The sequence below is a fragment of the Schistocerca americana genome, chromosome 3 (genome assembly GCF_021461395.2).
Source record: "Schistocerca americana isolate TAMUIC-IGC-003095 chromosome 3, iqSchAmer2.1, whole genome shotgun sequence".
NCBI lineage: Eukaryota > Metazoa > Arthropoda > Insecta > Orthoptera > Acrididae > Schistocerca > Schistocerca americana.
Window position 1 is genome coordinate 230,617,327 of NC_060121.1, and position 25,608 is coordinate 230,642,934.

The following is a 25,608-nucleotide window of genomic DNA, read 5'->3' on the forward strand; positions in this document are numbered from 1 at the left end:
TTTCCTCACAAATAACTCCACTGACTGAGAAAAGCTTGAGCTTGAAACTAATGCTATCTGCTCAGTCATCAATGTATAATACAAATGGCAATAGTCCTATTATACTTCCCTGTGGCATATCTGATATAATCAAGGCATTACTTCATTACTTCAGTCTCTATACATGACTGTGGAAAACATGCTGTCTTGTCTTTTAGTAAATTTTTGACCAGTTCCAAAACTGATTAGATATGCCATGGGCCACACATTTTCTTTAAAAGGCACTAATGGAATACTGAAAGAAAGGGTTTTTGAAGTTCAGAAAACCTGAAGAAACTGGCTTTAGTTTATCCACTGGACTGGGGATAGCATGTGTGAAGAGCACGAGTTGGGTTTTGCATGCTTGATGTTTCTAAAACCCATGCCAATTTCCATGTAGAATATTATTTTACTCCATGTATATCATAATGTTTGAACCAAGAATGTGTTCTAGAATTACACTACAAATAGATGTGAGTGATATATGAAGGCAATTATACTGATAGGTTATATTTCTCTGTTGGAGACTGTTGTGACTTGTGCTCTTTACCAACCATGGGATATAGAATGGTGTGACTTTTTTCTCTTTTCCAGACATGGGAAACATACCTCTGCTCGAGAAATTTGCAGTAAATCATAGCAAAAAAAAGGTGCTAATTCACTAGAGAATTCTGTGTATAATTTGGCACACACTCAACAGCATTCAGATGCACAACTGCTCGCAGTTTTCCATCGGTGACGAGAGACAGTGGTCGTGTGTGTGTGTGTGTGTGTGTGTGTGTGTGTGTGTGTGTGTGTGTAAGGGGGGGGGGGGGGGGAGGAACCACACTTGCACACTTGTGGGTGTGTTTGTCTACCTCAGGAGGTCTTTTGGCTGAAAGGTCACTTGTTTAGCATTCTTTTTGTTATGCCTGTCCGCAGCTCAGCATCTCCACTATATGGTGAGTAGCACTCTATCCTTTTCATAATATTGGCACTCAGAACTGATTACTATATTACTTGTCTCAGCAGCAATATAGCCACTGAATGATGGCAATATTCCTCAATTTTCCTTTGTTATTTTCTATTTCGGTTCTTGTCCCACCTACAAGTGTTTGGGCACTGATTTGTGCACTACTGACAGTTTAAGCATATGTCAAACTTTGCTTGCAGTTTGAGAGAAGCCCTGTCATATTCTGCTACACTTCTGGTAACTAAAAACATTTCAATTAACATCCACCTACATGTTGATTTATGCTTTGTTTTGAACCTATTGTGCATTGGACACTTTTACTTAAGATGCTTCCTGATATTATATAAACACCAAGTGGGATCTCTATCAACTTTAATTAGTCTGCTAGGTATACATCTTTCTAGAGGTTGGTTTGTTTGAACCTGAACAATAGCTCCTCTACATGTTACCAACCTGAATCAAATCATTCAAGTACCTGTCTAAGAGACGTGAATACCTACATTTTAGCTATGTATTGCCTGTTTGTTCTAGATCATAGCCACAATAATTTCTACCTGCAGCTCTTTCCATGTAGGTCACAGCACTTTCTTGTTTATAGTGTCATTGGTACCCCACCAATGCACCCACATCTTTCGTATCAACAATTTTGTTGTGAAGTATTAATACTAGCACAACCACATCAATACCTTAAATAAAATGTAGTACTACAGTTTTAGGACAATGAGTGTTGTGAACATTCTGGTAGTTCAAGCTTGCAATGTTTCAATTATTATGATAAGTTTCCAGAATGAAATTTTCACTCTGCAGCGAAGTGTGTGCTGATTTGAAACTTCCTGGCAGATTAAAACTTGGTAGAGCAATTGCCCACGAAAGTCAAAGGGCCTAAGTTCAAGTCTAGGTCCAGCACACAGTTTTAATCTGCCAGGAAGTTTCATTATGATAAGTGTTTGACTGTACATGAAGATTATATACACACATTGTTCCTGAAGAACAAGCAGCGAGTATGGGTATTGGCAAAGCAGATTTTTCCAGGTTTCAATATTTGTAATTTTTATCCGTGAGAAAATTTAAAATAGAAAGAGTATTAAGGAAGCCATGTATCCAAAACAAGTTCAAAAAGAACATAACTGGCACTTCCAACAGCATCACAATCAAAGAGTGTCTACGCCCTGTAACACACTCAGTATAACATCTGAAAGAACACCATGCAGTATTTATTATCATGTGTGAAAAGTCACTACAACTCTGGCTTTTCAGAGATAAAGTAATAGTTGCATCTACTGCAGCAATGTAGTGACTGAAGGTTTTCAAAGGGGCAGAGAAGGACATTTTGATTGTTACATTCCATTGGCAATGAGGTCATTAAAATAGAGCACAAACTCAGGTGGACAAGGCAGAGACAAAAAAATCAGTTGTGGCATCACTGAAGAAACAACCTGTACCCTCCAACTAAAAATAAGGAAATCTAAATAGAGTTAACTATATAATTATTTGAACACTACTACCCCCAAACTAGTCCAGTGCGTCATTTGTATTACCTTATTCAGTATGCATATCCTAGTTACAGGCATTATTAATTTAAGCTCAACATTTCAAGGACAGCCTCCATTCCTTTAGTCAGAAATTAATCTGCAATGTGTGCAAGCCTCCTTATACAAGGGCTATTCATAAAGTAGCCTCCAATTACTTTTAAAAAAGAAGTGAATCAAATTACAGAATTTGTTTTACAATACTATGAAAGAACACACACTAATTTATTTTTCCACTTTGTTTCCAGGCAGAGCTTTGAAATTCCCCATTCCTAAAATTCTGCCACTTGTAACTGTAGCCAACCTACAAAGCTGGTTTTCAACTCTCCTTTGTCCAGAATAGTACGAATAATCTGTGGAAAATGAACACAAAGCTCCCTGATGTGAATCTGCGGTTTTTTAATCAACCAAACAAATCAACTTTGCATTCACAATACTCGTGAGTGGGGAAGGTTGTCAACCAAGTATCATGAATGTAGATCTCATTTGTTTGGTTGATGAAATGGTTAAAGAAAACTGCAGAGTCACCATCACGGAGCTTTGTATTTTCCACAGATTATTCATACTCTTCTGTACAAAGGTGAGTTGAAAACCAGCACTGTAGGTTGGTCTCAGCCACAGACAGCAGAATTCTATGAAAGTGGAATTTCAAAGCTCATTAAACACTACAATATATCTCAATCTGGCTGGAAACTATGTGCAAAAATAAATTAGTGTGCACTTTCACAGAATAGTAAACCAATTTTTTTAAATAAACAGAAGTTACTTTGTTAATAGTCCTTGTATTTAGATGGCCATATTATCAGTAGTTGATATCATAATGGGAAGGATTTTATTACATACAATAAATTGCAATGTATGAGCAGAGCTTTCTCCTCTAAGCTGGACCCAAGTGACAGTAGGCTCGGGCAGCAAAAACTGTCACACATGTTATCACTATAGCTATATTTTCATTTACTAAATGTTCAAAACTCACTGCATGTTTCCAGGTATTCACAATTATTTACTACAACAGGAGACTATTTAATGCCATACTTATGATACATCACAGAAGTGAATGTGTAGTGAAAGAATTCATCTTAAACTTGAATTTTATGTTAGGGCCTCAGAATTAATGCAAGTATTTAACTTTAAGAGCATCAACCCATACTGAAATTTTTTTGAAGTTTCTCATAATCTTAAAATCATTTAAAAAACAAAGATCTCTTGGCACTATGTAGCTGGGTTCTCACTTTATATGGAAAGATGTTTAGGATTTACAAATACATGTTATGATGGTCACCAAACATTGTATGAACAATTAATTTGAGCCCATACATCTCTACAAAAAAGTGATTTTATCAAAATCATGGAGATAAAGTAATTTCGGGGTTGAAGCAAGAAGCATTTACATACGATACTTTTTACTATTCTGCAATGGGATTTAAGTATGAATCATTAATATGGAGTTCTGATTTTACTATCTGGTGATTCTTCTCCCATGCTGCTCATCAGCTTTTGTTAGATAACCAATATTAGTTTAAAACTGAATATAATGATTAACATTACTGCCTACTTTCTTCATTCTGCACATCTTCTCAATGCTGCTCTTATGTCGTCATGCAACACCTTTCAGTTCCACTTCCTTAAATTAATGAAAATTAACATTCTTTTTCCATAGCCATATACTCACCTTCCCTGTTCCAATCTTTTGTCTTGCTTTTTCTTTTTTTACTGTAAGCATTGAAAGTTGTAGTGCCAGTACCATAATCCATAATAACTTCAGAGTTCTGAAGATCATTCCAATTCTTTTTGGCATCTGTTGTCTCAATAACCTACACATAAATACAAGACAATTACAATCCTGACTGACATATTCACAAATGAAGATATTAATAGTCACTGAAGCTGAAAATTGTGATCAGTTCTAAAAAGATGGAAGAATAAGAAAAGTCACCTATGAAAGAACTCTTTGTGTTCTCTTTACTCATTTGTGCACCCCATGCCTTTTACATTATTACGGCCAACATTAAATTGTCCACATGAATAAATGAATCAGTCAGCATCATCAAGACACAGTAATTAGTCAAAAAAAATTTGCTTCAATGATTTGGATTATCTGTGTCTTCTAGACTACCTACATCAAAGTAAATGACTGGCATGCAACAGTGTTGAGAAGGCAACAACAAGCTACTCTTACTACTGTGACCCACCTTGAAACGTATGCAGAATCTGATTTACATCATCAGAACACATAAATATTTCTTTAATATAGTTTCCACTCTACAAGTCCTGCTGCAATAATTTCATTGAAATAGCTTGTGGTTATTGTGGCGCCTGGGAATCCTATAGTCTGTTCGTGTTTGAATCTGTTACAATAATGTCACCTAGTTAACCAAGGTTTATTCAGCACTTGCGCATACAAGAGCGTGGAGCGAGCTGCCTCTGGCCAGAACACATACAGTATATATACAGCTACAGAACATTCCAGTACAATGATTCTTCACATTCGTGGATACTTCTAGAATGCACTCGAACCGAATATACAAATTAAAATTGTACAGTCCAGGTGAGTTTTGAACTCACAACCCTCCATGCAACAGTTTAGTATAGTAACCACTAAACCACAGTGTTACTCAGCTTCTTCTGCGACAATATTAATGTAACTTTAATAGCCAAGACATCTCAGCAGATACAGGTTTTGTTAATTTATATGCACAGAGTGGTGAATATTTCCCAAGACAGCAATATGCTAACTTCATTACAGCACTCACCAAGCTTTGCTCATCAAGAATAATTTCTCCATTTGGTCCAACTTTTACTCGAGGCACTGGCACTGTGGAACTTTGTTCTTCAACTTCTAGTGCTTCTGGTTCATCGACAGATTCTTCAGCCAGACGATTCTCACTTAAGAATAGGTAAAATAAAGTTCTTTAGTATCAAATTAAAAATTCATATGTTAAGAGTGACACAATCTTAGGCGTTATTTTGTACTAAGATTAACATGTTGATTTTCTTTTTATGTTGACAAACTTCACACTTTTCCCCTGCAAAGCACTGACTTGATTAAGAAAATGACAACGCACGCATGTTCAATTCTCAGTTAACATATCACCACAGGTTGCTGGCTTATAAGTGTCCAGGCAACTAATGAACTAATTTTGAAAGAAACAGTCAGTAAATGCAGAGGACTTAATACTCCAGGATTACTCATAACAAAGACATACTTTTCACAGTTTCATTGTTTACATAAAAGAATATACAGCATGACCCAAAGTCTATTAACATTTGAAAATTCAATACTTCAAGGAATAATGTAGGCAGAGGTAAAAATTGACCCTCATGCTTGAAATGATATGGGATTTTATTGAAACCCAAAATAATTGCCCAAAATGACCAACAGATCACTTCTTACAATACAAAAGCAGTAATTAGCATAACAATTGATTTTTTGCAAGACAATGTTCTTTATAGCAAATGCTCAATCTGTCAGTCGTCATTTATCAATACTGTAGACGATGGACAGTGTACAGCACTGTACAGCATATCAGTAGGTACAACTACCATCAGATGTTGTCTTTTAGCACCCTAAATGAGATCGGACAATCACAGTAGCCTTGTGACTTCAGATAACCCCACAAACAATAATCACATAGATTGACGTCTGCGGACTTCGGAGGTCAAGCATGATGGAAGTGGCAGCTCAACTTGTGATCCTCACCAAATGATGTGCACAAGAGATCTTCCAGACTTGTAGCAATATGGGCTGAAACACCATCCTGCATAAAAGTCATGTCTTCCAGCAGGTGTTTACCAGCCAGGCTACAGATGATGCAATGCTGTAATGTATCAACATAGCTCACACCTGTCATAATGACAGTTTTAAAAGCAGCACCTCACTGGGCAGTGGCATCTGTTGGCCAGTTTTAGCACTCTTTTTAGTTTCAATAAAAATCCTTGTCATCTCAGATGTGTGTCAATTTTTACCTCTAAAGTGTAGAAAGAGTGAAATAAGGGAAACGATAACACAATGGAGGTGGAAGTGGAACAGGAAATATTGAAGATTGGGGCCAGAAGGACGGCTGAACTGAAGCGTGTGTTGTAAGTAAATTCCTAACTACATGATGTAGAGAAGATGGATTGGGACGGGGGATCCAGATGGCACAGTGCCTATCAGGCTGGTCAACTCTGATCTTAACACTTTGTGGTGATCAATGAAGAACAATGTACCCACAATCCTTCTCACCTCTCCCAAACTGTTATTTTGCCACACACCCAATCTACGAAATGTCCTGGTCCATCCTTTTACCACACCTATTTTCAATTTCTTGCCGCATTGGTCACATCCCTGTTGAAAACTCAACTGCAAGACCTCTGTATACTAACCTCACACATCAGGGGCAGGGTTGCCTAAGAAAGCAGGCCAAATCATACACCTGCTTTGCTGAAACTTTTACACTGCCCTGTTTGTGAGCATGATCACCAACCATCTCCCAGAATGGCAAGGCCAAAGCTAACTACCCAGTAGCAGAACATGCTGCTGAGCACATATGCATCACTGCTTCACAACCGCTATCATCTGGAGTCTGATTTCTCATAATTAAATAGAACAGAATTGGCCTTACTACATACACATCAATCTCACAATCCTCAAGGCCTCAATCCCCAATGTCCCTCGCCCAACACTCATCTCCACATTTTCTCCCCATGCACCCATGTCCACTCTTTCACTCTAAGATCATCAGAACCACATTCCTTTCCCATTTTGTTGCTGCCTCTCTCTCCAAGCTGTCAGCCACCCATCCCTGCAACCCCTCAACCCGTAAATTCTTTTTCTTCTTACTCATTCCATCCGACACAAACCCTCATTCCAGCTGAGCTGCACAGAGATGGTCCAATGTTGTTAGCCTGAAAAATATAGCTGCCATGTGTGCACACCTATTCGCGTGTGTGGGAACACATGCTTGTTTTCTGTATTAGGTATCTCTGAAGGACACGGTCCAAATGATCAGCAATCTTGTTTATGTGCTTATTGAAAGTTCAATATCTAAACTGAAAGTGAGCTGTTGCCTTTACTTCTTCCATTACTTGTATTGCATCCAGGACTTTCCATCATTGTATGAATGGATATGTTCCCTTATTTTAATGAAAATCTGATTGTACAATTATTTGTAACTTGTTCTATTCAATGCCAATTACTTGATTTGATTTTTTATTTGGCCCTGTTTCTTACATTTTGCCTCGAGAATTTAGGAGTAAGTTCTAGAGACTCTCATATTTCCACCATCTCGAACACGCATTATTTTAGAGATGAGTGTGGTAAAGTAGAACTATGTCTACTGCACCACAATTATGTGTGTCCAGGATGGACGTGTATTGGACGGATGATCAGCACGGGCAGGTGGCCACCGAGCCCCCCTAAGAAGTTACACGTCCAGCTCAAGGAATAAATGTGCCGTACTCCATGCAACGTCAAACATTTCTGCGTGAACATTTGAATGTTGTTGAAAGAAGAGAAGAGACAATTATTATTCGTTAATTCTCTTACTTTTGTAAGGTCCAGACAGTTGTCTTGTTAAACTTGAAGAGATTTGTAGACTGTATTTATGGAAAAATGAATGAGATAGTTTCTGACGGACTGGAAGGTGTCGAGCTTACGAAAAATGTTTTAGTTGTATGAAAACTGTTGTGTGTGATGAAAATACAGTGAGATTGAGTTCAAAGTATTCTCAAGTGTACAGAGTTATTTTAAAAGTATAAAAAATTCCTCCAAAGTAGCATCTTATCTTCGAAGAAGAAGTTGTGCAGGACATCGCAGCCGGCGATCCTGAAAAGAAGATCGGCGAACCAACTCCAAGTAAGTTCGATAGGCAAAGGGGGAGTGAGAGTCTTGCACACCAGCACCACACTGCCACCCTTAATCACCAGAAACCTCCAGAACACATATACTATTTCACTTACACTGCTGGGAAAAAAAATTAGTCCACCCCTTTAGAGGTTTCCAATTCACTCAAGATTCAATGTTGCAACAGTGCATATGGAGAACATGATATGATTACATTTTCACATGAATATCACAAGCAGTTCTCAGGTACCAAAGATCAACCCATATTGACTCTGGCATCCAGTCGATTGTATAGATGAGGAATACTGTTCTGGGGTACATTATGCCATGCCTGCTCGACCTGTTCACGTAGTTCTGTACGAGTTGTTGACCGATGAGTCGCAGAGTAACTTTTCATCCCATCATATCCCACATGTGTTTGACTTGAGTCTGGAGATTGTGCTGCCCAAGGAAGTTGCTGCATGCTGAGTTTCATAGGCGGTGTGTGGGTGAGCAGCATCTTGTTCGAACGACACAGCACCTTCCTGTTGCAAGAACGGCAAAAGAATAGGTCTAACACCATTCTGAGCAAACCAAGCACTGGTTCGCATCCCCTCCAGAAACACCAAAGGTGACTGAGAGCTGTAGCTTATTGTTGTATCCTAGACCATAAGGCCTGGGATGGGGTTAGTGTGCCTCGGATGAATGCACTCTATGCGACAGCACTCACAAGGTCTACGTCGTATGTGCAAACTTGCATGCAAGCAGAATCTGCTTTCATTGCTGAAGACCCTGCTGAACCACACCATCTCTGAAGTGATCCTCTGACGGCAGTCAAGCCATGCACATAGACACTGTGGCGCTAGTGGAAGATGGGCTAGATGTGTGCATGCTCATAGTCCCACTGCTAAAAATCGATTCGCAACAGTTCATGCTGACACACCTGGGCTGACAAGCCCTCTTATCTGTGCTCTGGTATCTGTATGATCTGCCACTGCTGCCCCTACAATATGACAATCCTGTCTGTTGTAGGTGCTGTGTGGACATTCAGAACCTCATCTATGGCTGTCAGAATGTTCACAGCACCACTGACAACAGCATTGTTGCACAACTGAAGCAGCACATCCAACTTGTGTGACAATTCTCCTAAAGGACCATCTTGCCATTCTAAAGCCCACAGTTTGAACCATTTCAAATTCGCTCAGTTGGCTGTAGTAAGCACAGGTGTGTCTCTGTGCCATGGTTGCCCGCTTGCTTCATGCATCTGCACAAGACTGAGCCTTCTGGCTGTGAGCATTCCCAATTAAAGAGTAGACACAGATGGTGAGTAGCTACCCCACTACGCTATTTGTTGGTGGCTCATGTTGAAACCATTAGCAATACATCTTCTAACCCCCTGGTGGCATATGCCATCATTGAATCAATCAAAGTCATCTTTCTGAGTGCACTTACTTATTTATAATTTTTATTCATTTTTTTTAATACCCCCCATGAACCATGGACCTTGTCGTTGTTGGGGAGGCTTAAGTGCCTCAACAATACAGATTGCCGTACCGTAGGTGCAACCAGACCTGCCGGATGTTTGTTGAGAGGCCAGACAAATGTGTGGTTCCTGAAGAGGGACGGCAGCCTTTTCAGTAGTTGCAGGGGCAACAGTATGAATGATTGACTGATCTGGCCTTGTAACATTAACCAACACAGCCTTGCTGTGCTGGTACTGTGAACCACTGAAAGCAAGGGGAAACTACAGCTGTAATTTTTCCCGAGGGCCTGCAGCTTTACTGTATGGCTAAATGATGATGACGTACTCTCGGTTAAGATATTCCAGAGGTAAAATAGTCCCCCTTTCGGATCTCTGGACGAGAAAAACTCAGAAGGATGTTATCAGGAGAAACAAAACTGGCGTTCTATGGATTGGAGCGTGGAATGTCAGATCCCTTAATTGGGCAGGTAGGTTAGAAAATTTAAAAAGAGAAATGGATAGTTAAAGTTAGCTATAGAGGGAACTAGTGAAGTCCAGTGGCAGGGGAAGAAGACTTTTGGTCAGGTGAATACAAGGTTATAAATACAAAATCAAACAGGGGTAATGCAGGAGTAGGTCTAATCATGAATAAAAAAATAGGAGTGTGGGTAAGCTACTACAATCAGCATAGTGAACGCATTACTGTAGCCAAGAAGGGCTAGAAGCCCACACCTACCACAGTAGTACAAGTTTACATGCCAACTAGCTCCACAGATGATGAAGGGATTGAAGAAATATATGATGAGATAAAAGAAATCATTCAGATAGTGAGGGGAGGCAAAAATTTAATAGTCATGGGGGACTGGAATTCGATAGTATGAAAAGGATGAGAAGGCAAAGTAGTAGGTTAATATGAAAAGGGGGTAAGGAATGAAAGCGGAAGCCACCTGGTAGAATGTTGCACAGAGCTTAACTTAATCATAGCCAACACTTGGATTAAGAATCATGAAAGAAGGTTGTATATGTGGAACAGGCCTGGAGACACTGGAAGGTTTCAGATAGATTATATAAAGGTAAAACAGAAATTTAGGAACCAGGTTTTAAATTGTAAGACATTTCCAGGGGCAGATGTGGACTCTGACCACAACTTATTGGTTATGAACTGTAGATTTAAACTGAAGAAACTGCAAAAAGGTACAAATTTAAGATGGGACCTGGATAAACTGAAAGAACCAGAGGTTCTAGATAGTTTCAGAGGGAGCATTAGGGAGCAACTGACAAGAATAGGGGAAAGGAATACAGTAGAAGAAGAATGGGTAGCTTTGAGAGATGAAATAGTGGAGGCAGCAGAGGACCAAGTAGGTAAAAAGACGAGGGCTAGTAGAAATCCTCAAAAATAAGATGAACAGAAGTGCAGAATGGCTAAGCAAATGTAAGGATGTAGAGGCATATATCACTAGGGGGTAAGATAGATACTGCCTACAGGAAAATTAAAGAGACATTTGGAGAAAATAGGACCAATTGTATGAATATCAAGAGCTCAGATGGAAAACCAGGTCTAAGCAAAGAAGAGAAAGCAGAGAGGTGGAGGAGGAGAGGAGGAGATTAGTGTTTAACGTCCCGTCGACAACGAGGTCATTAGAGACGGAGCGCAAGCTCGGGTTAGGGAAGGATGGGGAAGGAAATCGGCCGTGCCCTTTCAAAGGAACCATCCCGGCATTTGCCTGAAGCGATTTAGGGAAATCACGGAAAACCTAAATCAGGTTGGCCGGAGACGGGATTGAACCGTCGTCCTCCCGAATGCGAGTCCAGTGTGCAGAGAGGTGGAAGGAGTAAATAGAGAGTCTATAAAAGGGTGATGTAATGCAAGGGAATATTATGGAAATTGGAAGAGGACGTAGATGAAGATGAAATGGGAGATAGGATACTGCATGACAAGTTTGACAGAGCACTGAAAGACCTGAGTTGAAACAAGACCCCAGGAGTAGACAACATTCCATTAGAACTACTGATAGCCTTGGGAGAGCCACCCCTGACAAAACTCTACCATCTGGTGAGCGAGATGTATGAAACAGGTGAAATACCCTCAAACTTCAAGAAGAATATAATAATCCCAATCACAAAGAGAGCAGGTGTTGACACGTGTGAAAATTACTGAACTATCAGCTCAATTAAGTCAGTGCTGCACAAATACTAACACAAATTCTTTACAGACGAATGGAAAAACAGGTAGAAGTTGACCTTGGAGAAGATCAGTTTGGATTCTGTAGAAATGTTGGAACACGTGAGGCAATACTGATCCTACGACTAATCTTAGAAAATAGATTAAGGAAAGGCAACCTACATTTCTACCATTTGTAGACTTAGAGAAAGCTTTTGACAATGTTGACTGGAATACTCTCTTTCAAATTCTGAAGGTGGCAGGAGTCAAATATAGGGAACGAAAGGCTATTTACAATTTGTACAGGAACCAGATGGCAGTTGTAAGAGTCGAGGGGCACGAAAGGGAAGCAGTGGTTGGGAAGGGAGTGAGAGAGAGTTGTAGCCTATCCCCAATATTATTCAATCTGTATATTGAGCAAGCAGTAGGGAACAAAAGAAAAATTTGGAGTAGGAATTAAAATCCATGGAGAAGAAATAAAAACTTTGAAGTTTGTCGATGACATTGTAATTATGTCAGAGACAGCAAGGGACCTGGAAGGGCAGTTGAACGGAATGGACCGTGTCTTGAAAGAAGGATATAACATAAACATCAACAAATGCAAAACAAAAATCATGGAATGTAGTAGAATTAAATCAGGTGATGCTGAGGGAATTAGATTAGGAAATAAGACACTTAAAGTAGTAGATGAGTTTTACTATTTGGGGAGCAAAACAATCGATGATGGTCAAAGTAGAGAGGATATAAAATGCAGACTGGCGATGGCAAGGAAATCATTTCTGAAGAAGAGAAATTTGTTAACATCGAGTATAGATTTAAGTGTGAGGAAGTCCTTTCTGAAAGTATTTGTATGGACTGTAGCCATGTGTGAAAGTGAAACATGGATGATAAATAGTTTAGACAGAAGAGAATAGAAGCTTTTGAAATGTGGTGCTACAGTAGAATGCTGAAGATTAGATGGATAGATCATGCAACTAATGAGGAGGTACTTAATAGAATTGGGGAGAAGAGGAATTTGTGGCACAACTTGACTAGAAGAAGGGATCAGTTGGTAGGACATGTTTTGAGGCATCAAGGGATCATGAATTTAGTATTGGAGGGCAACATGGAGGGTAAAAATCATACAGGGAGACCAAGAGATGAATGCATTAAGCAAATTCAGAAGGATGTAAGTTGCAGTAGGTACTTGGAGATGAAGAAGCTTGCACAGGACAGGGTAGCACGGAGAGCTGCATCAAACCAGTCTCGGGACTGAAGACCATAACAACAACCATTATTATTATTATTATTATTATTATTATTATTATTGCATTGTATTTTCAAGGAACAATTGCTGCATTTAATACTAAAACCTCAAGTTTAGAGGAATAAGTTTAAGTGAGTGGTTGAAATAGTAAAAGATATGGAAGTCCACATTTTCATCCTAATGACATACAAATAAATAAATTTGAATTTTATCATCATGATTCAAATTAGAATACAAAATGACTATCTTCATGACATGTTTAAGTGAATGCTTAACAATGTAAAATAAATGAGTGTGCACACTTTCATGCTAATGAAATAAACAAATTTACATTTTATCATCATAATTCAAGTTCAAAGACAAGTATTTGTCTTTGTAACTGAAGTATTACATTTTTTCTTCAAGAATGGTTTGCTCTGCTGTTACACTCAAGGATGCCTTGTAACTCTAAAGAATTCATTCTTTTTATATGTTTCTAATTTTCTTTTGAATACCCGTACATTATTAAATTCCTTTTTTATATAGATGGGAAGCTTTGATACCTGACTCAGTAACTTCCCTGTATAATTTCTAAGAGTTGCAGAACCTCAGTGGAAATTTTTCACATCTTATATCATGGTTGTGAATGTCACAATTTTTCTGAATTAATTTCCTGTTGTTTGCTACAAACATCATCAGTGAATACATATAATCTGTAATAGTAAATGTCATGAGAGTCTTCCAGAGATCCCTGCAGAATGTTCTGTTAGAGACCACGTATATTAATTTCACTGATTGTTTCTGATGTATGAAGATTTTTTTCAACTCCTCCAGCATTTCCCCAGCAGACTATATCATAGGAGAGTACAGAATGGACTGAATGAGACTGAAAGTGAGATATGGCTCTTAGTGTGAATCACGCTGAACTACATTTCTTGACCAGATGATTAATTTGCTCTTTCTATCTTAGCTGCCTAGGAATGCCTAGGAATTACGAGGGTAAGCCCAAAAGTAATGTCTCCTATTTTTTTATAAGTAGATAGACTTGTTTATTTCTACAATGGTTTACATCAGTTTACGGCTTTAACATTTAGCTATTTTTCAACATAATCAACATTTCTGTCGACGCAATTTTGTAGATGCTGTGGCAGTTTTTGTTTGTCCATGTCATACCAGCTTGCCGCCATACTGTTCGGAAAGTTATGAACCTCTTCTTTCACCTCGTCGTTGGAGCTGAATCGCTTTCCGGTCAAATGTTCTTTTAACCTAGGGAACAGGTGATAGTCACTGGGCGCCAAGTCAGGACTATAGGGAGGGTGGGTGATTACGCTCCACTGAAACTGTTGCAGGAGAGCAAGGGTTTGCCGAGTGATGTGTGGGCGAGCATTGTCACGGAGAATATGTACGCCCTTGCTCAACATACCTCTTCTCCAGTTCTGAATTGCCCGTTTGAGTTTTTTCAGAGTCTCACAGTACCTGTCAGCATTAATTGTGGTCCCAGTGATTTAGCTCGCTCCAACGACGAGGTGAAGGAAGAGGTTCATAACTTTCTGAACAGCATGGCTGCGAGCTGGTATGACATGGGCATACAAGAACTGCCACAGCGCCTACAAAAATGCATCGACAGAAATGGTGATTGTGTCGAAAAATAGCTGAGTGTTCAAGCTGTAAACTGATGTAAACCATTATAGAAATAAACAGGTACTTATAAAAAAAAATAGTAGATGGGATTATCCTTGTACATGCGTGGTTTCATAAATTTTCTTGTTGTTAATATCCAGTTCAGGAACTTTAAGTATTTTTATTTGCTGTCTGAAACTGTATCACATTAGTTTTCAAAAAAAATATGGTTAAGCTATTGTCTGTGAACTATTTGTGTATATCGTTAGTGATTGTCAGAGCCATATCCCGCAGCATGCTTGTATCATCATCAAACACGATAATTTCTGCTCTGTCATTAATTGTAATCGGTAGATGATTAATACAAACCAAGAAAATCAGTGACCCAAGGATTAAGTCCTGGGGGACTTTGAATTTTACATTTTCCCAGTCTGAACTGGGGAATTACTTTTACACCTGGCTCTAAAAGACAACTTTGTTTGATGTTATATAAGTGAGATTCTAGCCAGGTCGAAGGTTTGTTTTTGATGCCATAGTGTGGAACCTTTTTTAGCAAGATGATACGATTTACAAAGTCAAATGTCTTAGCAAGAACACAAAAGATACCTCCTAAAATTTAGTTCACTTAGAATTTCATCTGTTAGGCAAAATATTGCTCTCAGTGTGGAAAAACCCTTACAAAAGCCAAACTGTTTATGTGTCAGTGAGCCACTGGTGTATAGTGTGGCTATAAATCCTCTCAGATACTATTCTCTTAAATAGCTTTGAGAACACTGGTAGCAGAGAGATGGGATGATAGTGGATATTACATTCCTCACTCCACTTTTGTCGATTAGCATCACTATAACATGTGTTAGTCTATCCACGAATACCTCAGTTTTCAGTTATTGGTTATACCAATAGCACAATATTTGACTTACAAATTCTGCACATGATTTTAAAATCCTGCTTTATACACCATCATATCAAGAGAACTCAGAGCTTTTAAGTAACCTTTTTTTTTCCAATTTCTTTAGGAGTTGTGCTTTTGAATGAAGTGCCACATTTGGTGTGATTTGTATGGGATTAAGTAGCTCTATGGCTTCTTTGGGAAATTGTTTATTATGGTTCCCGTGTTTTCAGCTATGGTCAGAAAAAATTTCTTGAATTCTAAGGCTGCAATGGTTCGATTATTCTTGTTTGTACCATTACCAGAGAACTGTGGTACCTCACCTTGTTCTGATTTTATGTTCCTATTTGTCTCATTTTCTATGAGGTTCTATATTGGGATATAGTTCTTATTTTGTCTGACTTGCTAATTTTCTGGGCATAATTCATGTGTTTGGCCTTCCCGATTGTGTAATCAGGAAGGCCAAACACATGCATTATGGACAGAAAATTATCTCCCTCTTTTTGGCATATATTTCAATGCCAGTTGTTAACCAACCTTTCATTTCACTATAGGTTGGTTTGATTTTAATGTGTCTTTGGGGAGAAGCCGGCTTTAAAATGTGTGAGAAATAGAGTCCAGGAATGAACTGAATTTCTCAATTACTGTGTGTGCCCACTATACATCCTCACTTTGTTTATGATGAAAACAACTTCTAAACAAGCTAGCATATTCAGTATTTATTGTTCTAACATGTTTAACTTGGATGTGACCATTTCCTGTTTTTCTGCTGTCACATTATAAGGTTATCATTTAACCATAATGATCAGCAGACCATCTATTGCAGCCAGAGTTTTTACTTCACTGTAATTTATGGGGTCCAGGAACAGATTATGAATCATGGTCTTGCTGTGTCCATATACTGAAGGAAGGAAAGAGGACTTGGTTTAATGTCCTATTGACATTGAGGTCATCAGAGATGGAGCACAAGATCAGATTGTGTCAAGGATGGGGAAGGAGATTAGCTGTGTCCTTTCAAACGAACCATTCCAGCATTTGCTTGGAGTTAATTTAGGGAAATCACGGAAAAACTAAATCTGGATGGCCGGGTGCGGCTATGAACCATCGTCCTCCTGAATGCCAGTCCATTGTGCTAACCACAGCACAACCTCGCTTGGTCTATGTCCATACACTCTTTTCGGGAATGAGATGATAGGGAGTACCTTGAAAGCACACAATAATGATTCTAACTGTTTATAACTGTAATCATTTGAAAGAAAATTAATGTTAAAACCAGCACATAGTACACTGGAGTGCATGCATATTCAAATACAGAGATATGTAAACAGGCAGAATATGGCACTGCGCAATGGCTATATAAGACAGCAAGTGTCTGGTGCAAATGTGAGATTGGTTATTGCTGCTACAATGGCAGATTATCAAGATTTAAGTGAGTTACAACATGGTGTTATAGTTGGCACATGAGCGATGGGACACAGCATCTCTTAGGTGTTGATGAAGTGGGGATTTTCCCATATGACCATTTCAAGAGTGTACCGTGAGCATCAGGAATCTGGTAAAACATCAAATCTCCGACATTGCTGTGGCCAGAAAAAGATTCTGGAAGAATTGGCCCAACAATGACTGAAGAGAGTCGTTCAGTGTGCCAGAAATGCCACCCTTCCACAACATGCTGCAGATTTCAATGTTGGGTCATCAGCAAGTGTCAGCATGCGGACCATTCAATGAAACATCATTGATATGGGTTTTCGGAGCCGAAGGCCCACTTGTGAGCCTTTGATGACTGCACGACACAAAGCTTTACGCCTCGCCTGGGCCTGTCAAAACCGACAATTGACTGGTGGTGATTTGAAACATATTGCCTGGTTGGATGAGTCTCGTTTCTAATTGTATCGAGCTGATGGACGAATATGGGATTGGAGACAACTTCAACAATCCATGGACCCTGCATGTCAGCAGAGGACTGTTCAAGCTGGTGGAGGCTCTGTAATGGTGTGAGGTGTGTGTAGTTGGAGTGATATGGGACCCTTGCACGTATAGATACAACTCTGATAGGTGACACGTGCGTAAACATCCTGTCTGATCACCTGCATCCATTCATGTCAATTGTGCACTGCAACAGATTTCGGCAATTCCAGCAGGACAATGGGACACTCCACACATCCAGAATTGCTACAGAGTGGCTCCAGAAACACTCTTCTGAGTTTAAACCTTCTGCGGGCCACCAAACTCCCCAGACGTGAACATTATTGAGCATATCTGGGATGCCTTCCAATGTGCTGTTCACAAGAGATCTCCGCCCTCTTGTACTCTTATGGATTTATGGACAGCGCTACACTATCCATGGTGTCAGTTCCCTCCAGCACTAATTCAGGCATTAGTCGAGTCCACGCCACATGGTGTTGCGGCACTTCTGTATGCTCGTGGGGGGCCCTACATGATTTAGGCAGGTGTACCTGTTTTTTTGGCTCTTTAGTGTATAATGTTTCTGATATTCCTATACAATTTTATAAGAACTGAGTGTAGCTGACAAAGGAACTTTTGAATGTTTTCCACATGTGCTCCATAAACTGTTGTTATTATGAGGGACTGAGTTTCCAGTTCCAATCTGACAGCACAGCATTCAAAATGTTGTTCAATACAGTACTTCTATGACTTGTGACCTAAGGGTACTGTGCATGTAAATTGCCACCACACCATGTCTTAAGTTGGTACTACAGTAGTAAAAACAGATTCTGTTACTACTGAAATGCATCTGGTTAATATCTGTTGTTTTCAGATGACGTTCAGTTAAGCAAGGGGCATCAGCAACTGTTTCATCTCTGTCACCTGTTGTTCTAGAAAAACAGCAGTTCTTCTTCTTTATTTAAAATACTTCTTAACGTTACATTTGACACGAGCTGTATTATTATCAAAAAGTGCAAGTTGTTGGGTGTAGTTTCATTATGGTACTATCCTCTGCTAAACAGAACAATGAAATTTAATGTAAGACATGACTGTTATTGGGTATACACAAAAATGAAATTAACTTTATTTTTAAAATTAGTATCCAAGGACAACTGCCAAAACATATTTGTGGATAAAACATGACAGTTATTTTCCCATGTGCTGAGCAACAAGTTGTCCAATAGGATGCTGAGTGAGGTGTTAGTATCAGTCTTGCTGAGACCATCATTTGGATGTGGTAATGGAGAGCATCATTAGCTATTATCCTAATGGAGAAATTTACAAAGTACTGACATCTGAGCTGATAATACAGATTTGCTCACAGATGGCTCTTCTCTTGGCTACCTACTGTCAATGGTCTATCGGGACACACTTTAATAAGCTGACTCACAAAATGTATCTTTCTGTCAAAGGTAGGATCAGAAATTTGATCATTTGAATAAGGACATCACAATGTTTTCTTAACACTTCCATTCCGTACAACTATTTGTCATTTCATAAACCTGTTTGAATACAAATCCACGATGCTCCTCCAGTGTAAACAGTTGTTTGGTCTGTCTTCGTTTCTTCAGATTAAAATAAATGCATTGTGACTTTAAAAAATTACAGCTACATTCTAAGTGTACATGAGGATAGGTCTGTGATCACCTCACCAATTACATTTTCAATAGTGTCTCACCCTAGGCATAAGAAATTTATATTCTTGCATAATCCATGCAGTGGGAATGCCTTCTTGGAAAATTTATTCAGTTCATCAATATTTGCAGCTGAATAAAAAGATAAAACCACATTGGTTGTAACAAGCTGACGAAACATTTGCATATACGAGAAAGCAGTGGACAATCATAAAGCTCACAAATATTTAAGTTTACTAGTGGAATGGCTGTTATTAAAATGAGATGATGTTTCATGCAATTCAGGAGTTATATGGGCAGAAGGGCTTGGTACTTTAGTTTCCACAGCAATTATGTAATCTAAGAGGCCACTGCATTAAAATTCTCTCTGAAAGGAGGGATTCTATCCGATGAGATGAAAAATCATTTGTGATATGGATGGATTCGTTACACGATATCAGTGTTACAAAAAATCACACAGGTTTATTTGTAACAAATTCCTTCAGTACCTATGCTAGAATTTTTTAATGCATGTGACAGATAAATTTGTATAAAGCAGTTCTCCACAGAGCTTCATGAAAACCATATTTCTATTTTAAGATTAACTATCAGTACTACACAATGCAACACATTAACAAAAAGATTCCAAAGTTTATCACGTTATTGGGAAATGTATATGTACATTACATTAGAGAGACACCTGAATGAACTGAACAGATCTCTGCTCTGGTGAAACAAGACGAGAAACTTACATTACATTAAGTTGTTTCTAGTCATCTTCGTTCACAATTTTTCTGGATATGCACTTATGTTGGTCACTACTTTGGGAAAGTCTGAAACTGAATTTTCAAATCAAATATTGAGCGAAAGAAAATAATTCATCTTTGGAATTTTGGTCACAGCTTAAAGTCAGGAACATTTTACAACACTGGCCAAGGAGCAGTCGTGCAAGAGGTAATGTCATTTCAATTGAAATCTGAAAATAGTTTATTGGCATTTGCATCAACTAAGGTAATGACTACTGGTATCCTAGCAGACAGTGACAGAAAGATGTCAGCATCAGGCCAGCAATGTATGTGATGCTAACACTTTTGCAAGCATTGTCGTCCTCTCCCACTCACACGACAGTCATGTTAGTGGCATTATATCCAATGCACCAATGATATTCAAGGAAATAAAAATTAAAAACCACATCGATTGTATATTACCATCAACATCCATCCTATTTTGATGCCCTCACCATAACTCACAATTTCTTGATAGTTATCTATCATTTCGTAACAGGGATGACTATGCATAAGTGATCTACTAGAACATTGAAAGTGGCCCTGATGGTGAAAATCAATAATGTACAGCCATTGTTGGAACGTAATGAAATGAAAGCTAAATTGTAGAAAGCCAAAGCGTATTTCAATGAAGTCATATACCAAAATAATATCACCATTATACTGATGAAAACTTGCAACAATAGTTGCATTTATATGATCACAAGTCAATCAGAACTGGAGTAGTACCACTGCTGGAATGAATGTTCTCATGACTGCACCTGGACCACTTTTACAGCTGTCATGGGCTATGCAGTAGAGTGTGTGATTTTATTAACTTTTATCCAATTAGTTCCAACACTAAACAGAAACTAATGTCATGGAGAAGTATTGCTCATTTAATCAATTTAGCCTTCAATCTTTTAGTGTTATAACTGAAATGGACAACTGTGCAACCTCTGTTATATTTAGAATGTTGTTAACAGAATAGTCACTGATCTGATCAATTAAAGACAGGTTTCTTAGAAAATGTAGCTTTGAGAGAAATGTAACAACTCCTTCAATATCAGCGAGAGAGAGAGAGAGAGAGAGAGAGAGAGAGAGAGAGAGAGAGAGAGCTATTTGGAAAATAACCTCAAAGCTCTTAAATCAGCTGACAAATTAATTGCACATACATACACACTCTGCAAACCAATTTGAAGTGTATAGCAGAGGGTACCTAGTCGGTACCTCATATTGGCATCTCTTCTCATCCCTGATGTATATGGAGCATGGGAAGAGTTATTGTTTAAATGCCTCTGAGCATTCTGTAATTAGTTAACATGGCAAATATGAACATTGTCTAGCCTTGTCTTCACAGTCCTTACAGAAATGATATGTAGGGGGATGAAGAATATTCTTATATTCTTCACTTAATACTGGTTCTTGAAATTATTTAAGTGATGTTTCATAGGATAATTTGCTTTTGCTTTCAAGAGTCTGCCAAGTCATGTTTTTCAACATTTCCAAGACACTCTCCCGTTAGTGAAACAAATCTGACTATTTCTGTTACATTTCTTTGTACACATTCAATACCTCATTATTCCAATGTTTAAGGCAAGCTGCCAATCTCTGAACTGAGTTGAAATCTTAGCAAGATGTAACTGACTATTTCTGCAGCTTTTTTCAGACAGTACTCCATTACGGATAACTGCACCATCTATTAAAAGTATTAGTTTGCTATTAATATTGTCTGCCAAGTCATTAAAAATACAACATGAACAACAATGGTCCCAACATACTTCCATGAGTGACACCTGCATTTACTTCTGTCAATGGTGACGACGATGATGTTTGGGTTTTGGGGCGCTCAACTGCGCGGTTATCAGCGACCATTCTATCAATGGTTCTCCATACAAGATAACAAGCTGCATCCTGCCTACCAAGCAGTCCTCAACCCTGTCATAAAATCTGTTAAATGTAATCATACTTTTGTGAATAATCATTAGTGTGGTACCAAGTCTAATGCTTTTTGAAAGTCAAGGAATACTGCATCTACCTGGTTTTGTTGATTCAGTGTGTCATATGAGAAAGCACAAGTTGAGTTTCACAAGATCGATGTTCTCGGAATCCATGCTGGTCAGCATGGAGAAGGTCACTCTGTTCAAGATACCTTATAACCTCTGGATAAAATTCTGTCACCAAAGATCATAGTCACCCATGAGAGTATCTGGAAAATCTGACAGAGGGTAAGTGCAGGGAATAAAGCCACCTCTTCATATATATGAAAAGATAGAAATCACATAGAACACAGTCTTTGGTATAGGGCAGCTATTCAGATATGTTGAATTTGAACTAGCAACAATTTTTATGTTTGCTAGGCAGTGTATCACAGAATACTGTAATGTAATAACCTTGGACAATGGACCTACAGTTCAATGTTAAAGAAATAATTTCACTGACACGCAAAACCATTGATCATATTTAACTGATATGCACCACAAATTTCATTATGAGTGACAACAGGTTTTAGTCCCCCCCCCCCCCCCCTCCAATTAAAAAACTATTACAGAATAATTCACACTGAAACAATCACAATTAAGAAAAAACGCAAGAATATGAGAAGTGGCAGGACCTTCCCATTATCGCAGCTCCAAGTGCACTGAACTACAGTGTGAGTTAACGTAGTGATTGTTTTGGCTGCGCCCTCCTCCTCCTCCCAATTTCTCATTAAATCCTAAAAAGGATACAGCAAATATCCAAAACTATGCATCTCCTTCAGTAGTACTTGAACAATATTGCTGAAGGAATGCTTCAAATGATGAAACAGCTCTTACATCCTGAACATGTAGAGTTTTAGAGAAGACGAAGAAGCCATAGTTATGAAATTTTAATATAATAAACTGAAAGCATCTGTATAGAATATGGAACGTTTGAAGGTCATCTTAGCATGGCAAATAATGAGTGCATAAGTATGACTCCAAAAGAAAGAAAGAGAAAAAGAAAATTGGGGAAGGGGGGGGGGGGAGAAGAGGGAGGGAGGGAGGGATGATAAATTTTGATATTGACTTATAACAGAGTGGCAAGGGAAATTAAAAGAGTGACCTCACTATGAAATTTTCTGATCCTCAAGCTACATGATATTTACGTGCACATAATGTTTCTCAGCCTCTAAAATGGCCAGAAATTAAAAGGAGGTGTACAACAAAGAGTTCCAAAAAACTAAACTAAACTGTACACTATAAACAGTAAATACATATAAGTAGTGCACTGGTATCTATACAAATCTTTTCCTACTTTCAAATTACAGCCTCACTGAAAGTTGGGTATAAAATGCATGTTTGACCGTCAGTTGCTTTTATATTCAAAACCCAAATATCGAGCAGTTTCAGTCGCAGACCATCTTTACAGATTAGGGTTAAAACACATCACATATATCATTACTTAAATAATGGCAATGTCTCAGGTGCAGAGCATATCATGAATTCCAGTATACAATATAGGACTTTTAAGAGCAAACATACTAATAACAAGCAGGTCAGTACTCTGTACCTGAAACCAGTTGATATTTGGGTTTTAAATAAAAAGGCAGCTAATGGTCAGACATGCATTTTATACATTATTTGACAGCTGTTAATAGTCACCTTCCAAAAATGTTATTGAAAGTTGAAAGAAAAATAACTCGAGAAGGTCAGTGGCTAACAGAAACAATAGAACTTAACACATCCGTAACTAATCATGTTGCATTGGTAGTTTTTTGGGTGTGGAGTGTAAGTTGCCAAGCACATTTTCAAGGCTCAGTGGTATTTATTATGGTGAAACTGGATGACACTACACTTTTGAGGCACTTAATCCATCACATACCAAATTTTTAACAGATAAGCTACAATTACACTCCATATAACTTGAAAGACAAGTCACAACCATCATCCTGAGTACAAATACCAAAAACTGTTAGACATAAAAACTACTGCCTGAAAATTAAAGAAATGATATGAGCTTAGAAGAATGTTTTGCTACGACAAATCAAGTGAGAATGCAATCTGAAACCATTTCATTATGTCTCTGCTACTATCATACTACAGTGGCATGAATCATTTGGAGTAGCACTTCACACACAAAGCACTGAGCTGTATATTTAATTCCCTAATGATCACAATGCTTCGTGGACTTCCGGATCCATACCTTTCAACAAACATTTTGATAAACATGTACTTCTTCCCCAGGCGCTGATACAGAACATTTAAGACATAAACATTCACCTTGACTCAATGCCTACTATGACAACAGACAATGAAGAATTTAGTGCTTAAAATTCAGTCAAGCATTACATGGATGAATGTAATGTAAATGGTTGAATGTGAAATACTTTTCATTTATATGATAGAGCAAAATTCATCAAATACAGAGTGTACATAAATTCCAGGAACACTTTCAATTATTTATTGCACACGAACTAAACATTGTACAGATGTCATAAATATTGCATTTTGAAGAGAAACTCTGAAAGTTTTTTTTACAAGCATTCAATATGTGAACCACGAGTCACCCAGCAGACATCAATACAGTAATCAAATTCTTGCCATACCCGTCCCAGCATAGCATCGTCGACTGTGGTAGTCGCTTCTCGTATTCTCTCCCGGAGCTCTGCTACATCACGTGGTAGAGGCAGTACATACTCCAGATATTTAATGTGCCCCCCCCCCCCCCCCCTCCAGAAAAAAGTCACACGGAGTGAGATCTGGTGATCGGGGAGGCCATTTCATTTCATGAAACAGCTGTCCCCTTCTGTAGCACAGCTGATCCATCAATGTGGCAGTTCCGTATTCAGGTACCCACAAACTTCACAATGAAAATGGGGTGAAGCCCCATCCTGCTGAAAGATGAACGGAGAGTCTGATTGCATTTGAGGCATCAGCCATTGCTGCAACATGTCCAAGTAGGAATATCCAGTGACAGTGCTCTCGGCAAAGAAAAATGGCCCGTACAGTTTTCGACGTGTTAAGGCACAAAAAACATTTACCTTTGGGAAGTCACATTCAAATTCAATGCATTCGTGGGGATGCTTTGTACGCCAGATTCAACAGTTACGCCGGTTCACTTTCCCATTAGTTTGAAAAGTGGTTTCGTTGCTAAAAATTAAGCGATCAACAATGCCATCCCCATCATCCTCATTCAATTGTTGCAATCGTGCACTAATTTCTTTGGACTCTTTATGAATGTGTCTCGTATGCGCTCCACATTCACTTCACTCACACTGGGACGTCTGCTTCTCTTTGCTGGGCACAAGCAACCCATCGTAACAAATTTGTTGTGCCAGTGGTAAATGGTCATCCTTGTTGGTGGCTTCTTACCGTACTTGGTTCTAAACATCCGTTGAACAGCTGTAGCACACTTGTTTTCATCAAACTCCAACACACAGAAAGCTCTCTCCGCACCTGAACTCGCAATGTTAGCGACTAGCGCTAACTATCGGCAAATTATCAAACTATGCTGTGGCAGTATACATGAAAAAAAAAAAAAAAAACTTTCAGGGTTTCTTTTCAAAATAACATATGTATGATATGTGTACAATGTTTGGTTATTGTGCAATAAATAATTGAAAGTGTTCCCAGACTTTATGCACATCCTGTATATACCTACATT

General features: G+C 38.6%; 1 protein-coding gene across 2 annotated transcripts in view; it reads right to left on the reverse strand.

The window, feature by feature from the left end:
- Nucleotides 1–25,608, reverse strand: part of LOC124605326 (titin homolog) — an 83,023-nt gene that overhangs the window by 28,280 nt on the left and 29,135 nt on the right. For both annotated transcript variants that reach the window (XM_047136932.1, XM_047136931.1), the window contains exons 4-5: nt 5,253–5,385; nt 4,172–4,313 (exon numbers count right to left, since the gene is read on the reverse strand). In XM_047136932.1, the coding sequence (XP_046992888.1) occupies nt 4,172–4,313; nt 5,253–5,385 (275 nt within the window). The remainder of the gene's footprint in view (nt 1–4,171; nt 4,314–5,252; nt 5,386–25,608) is intronic.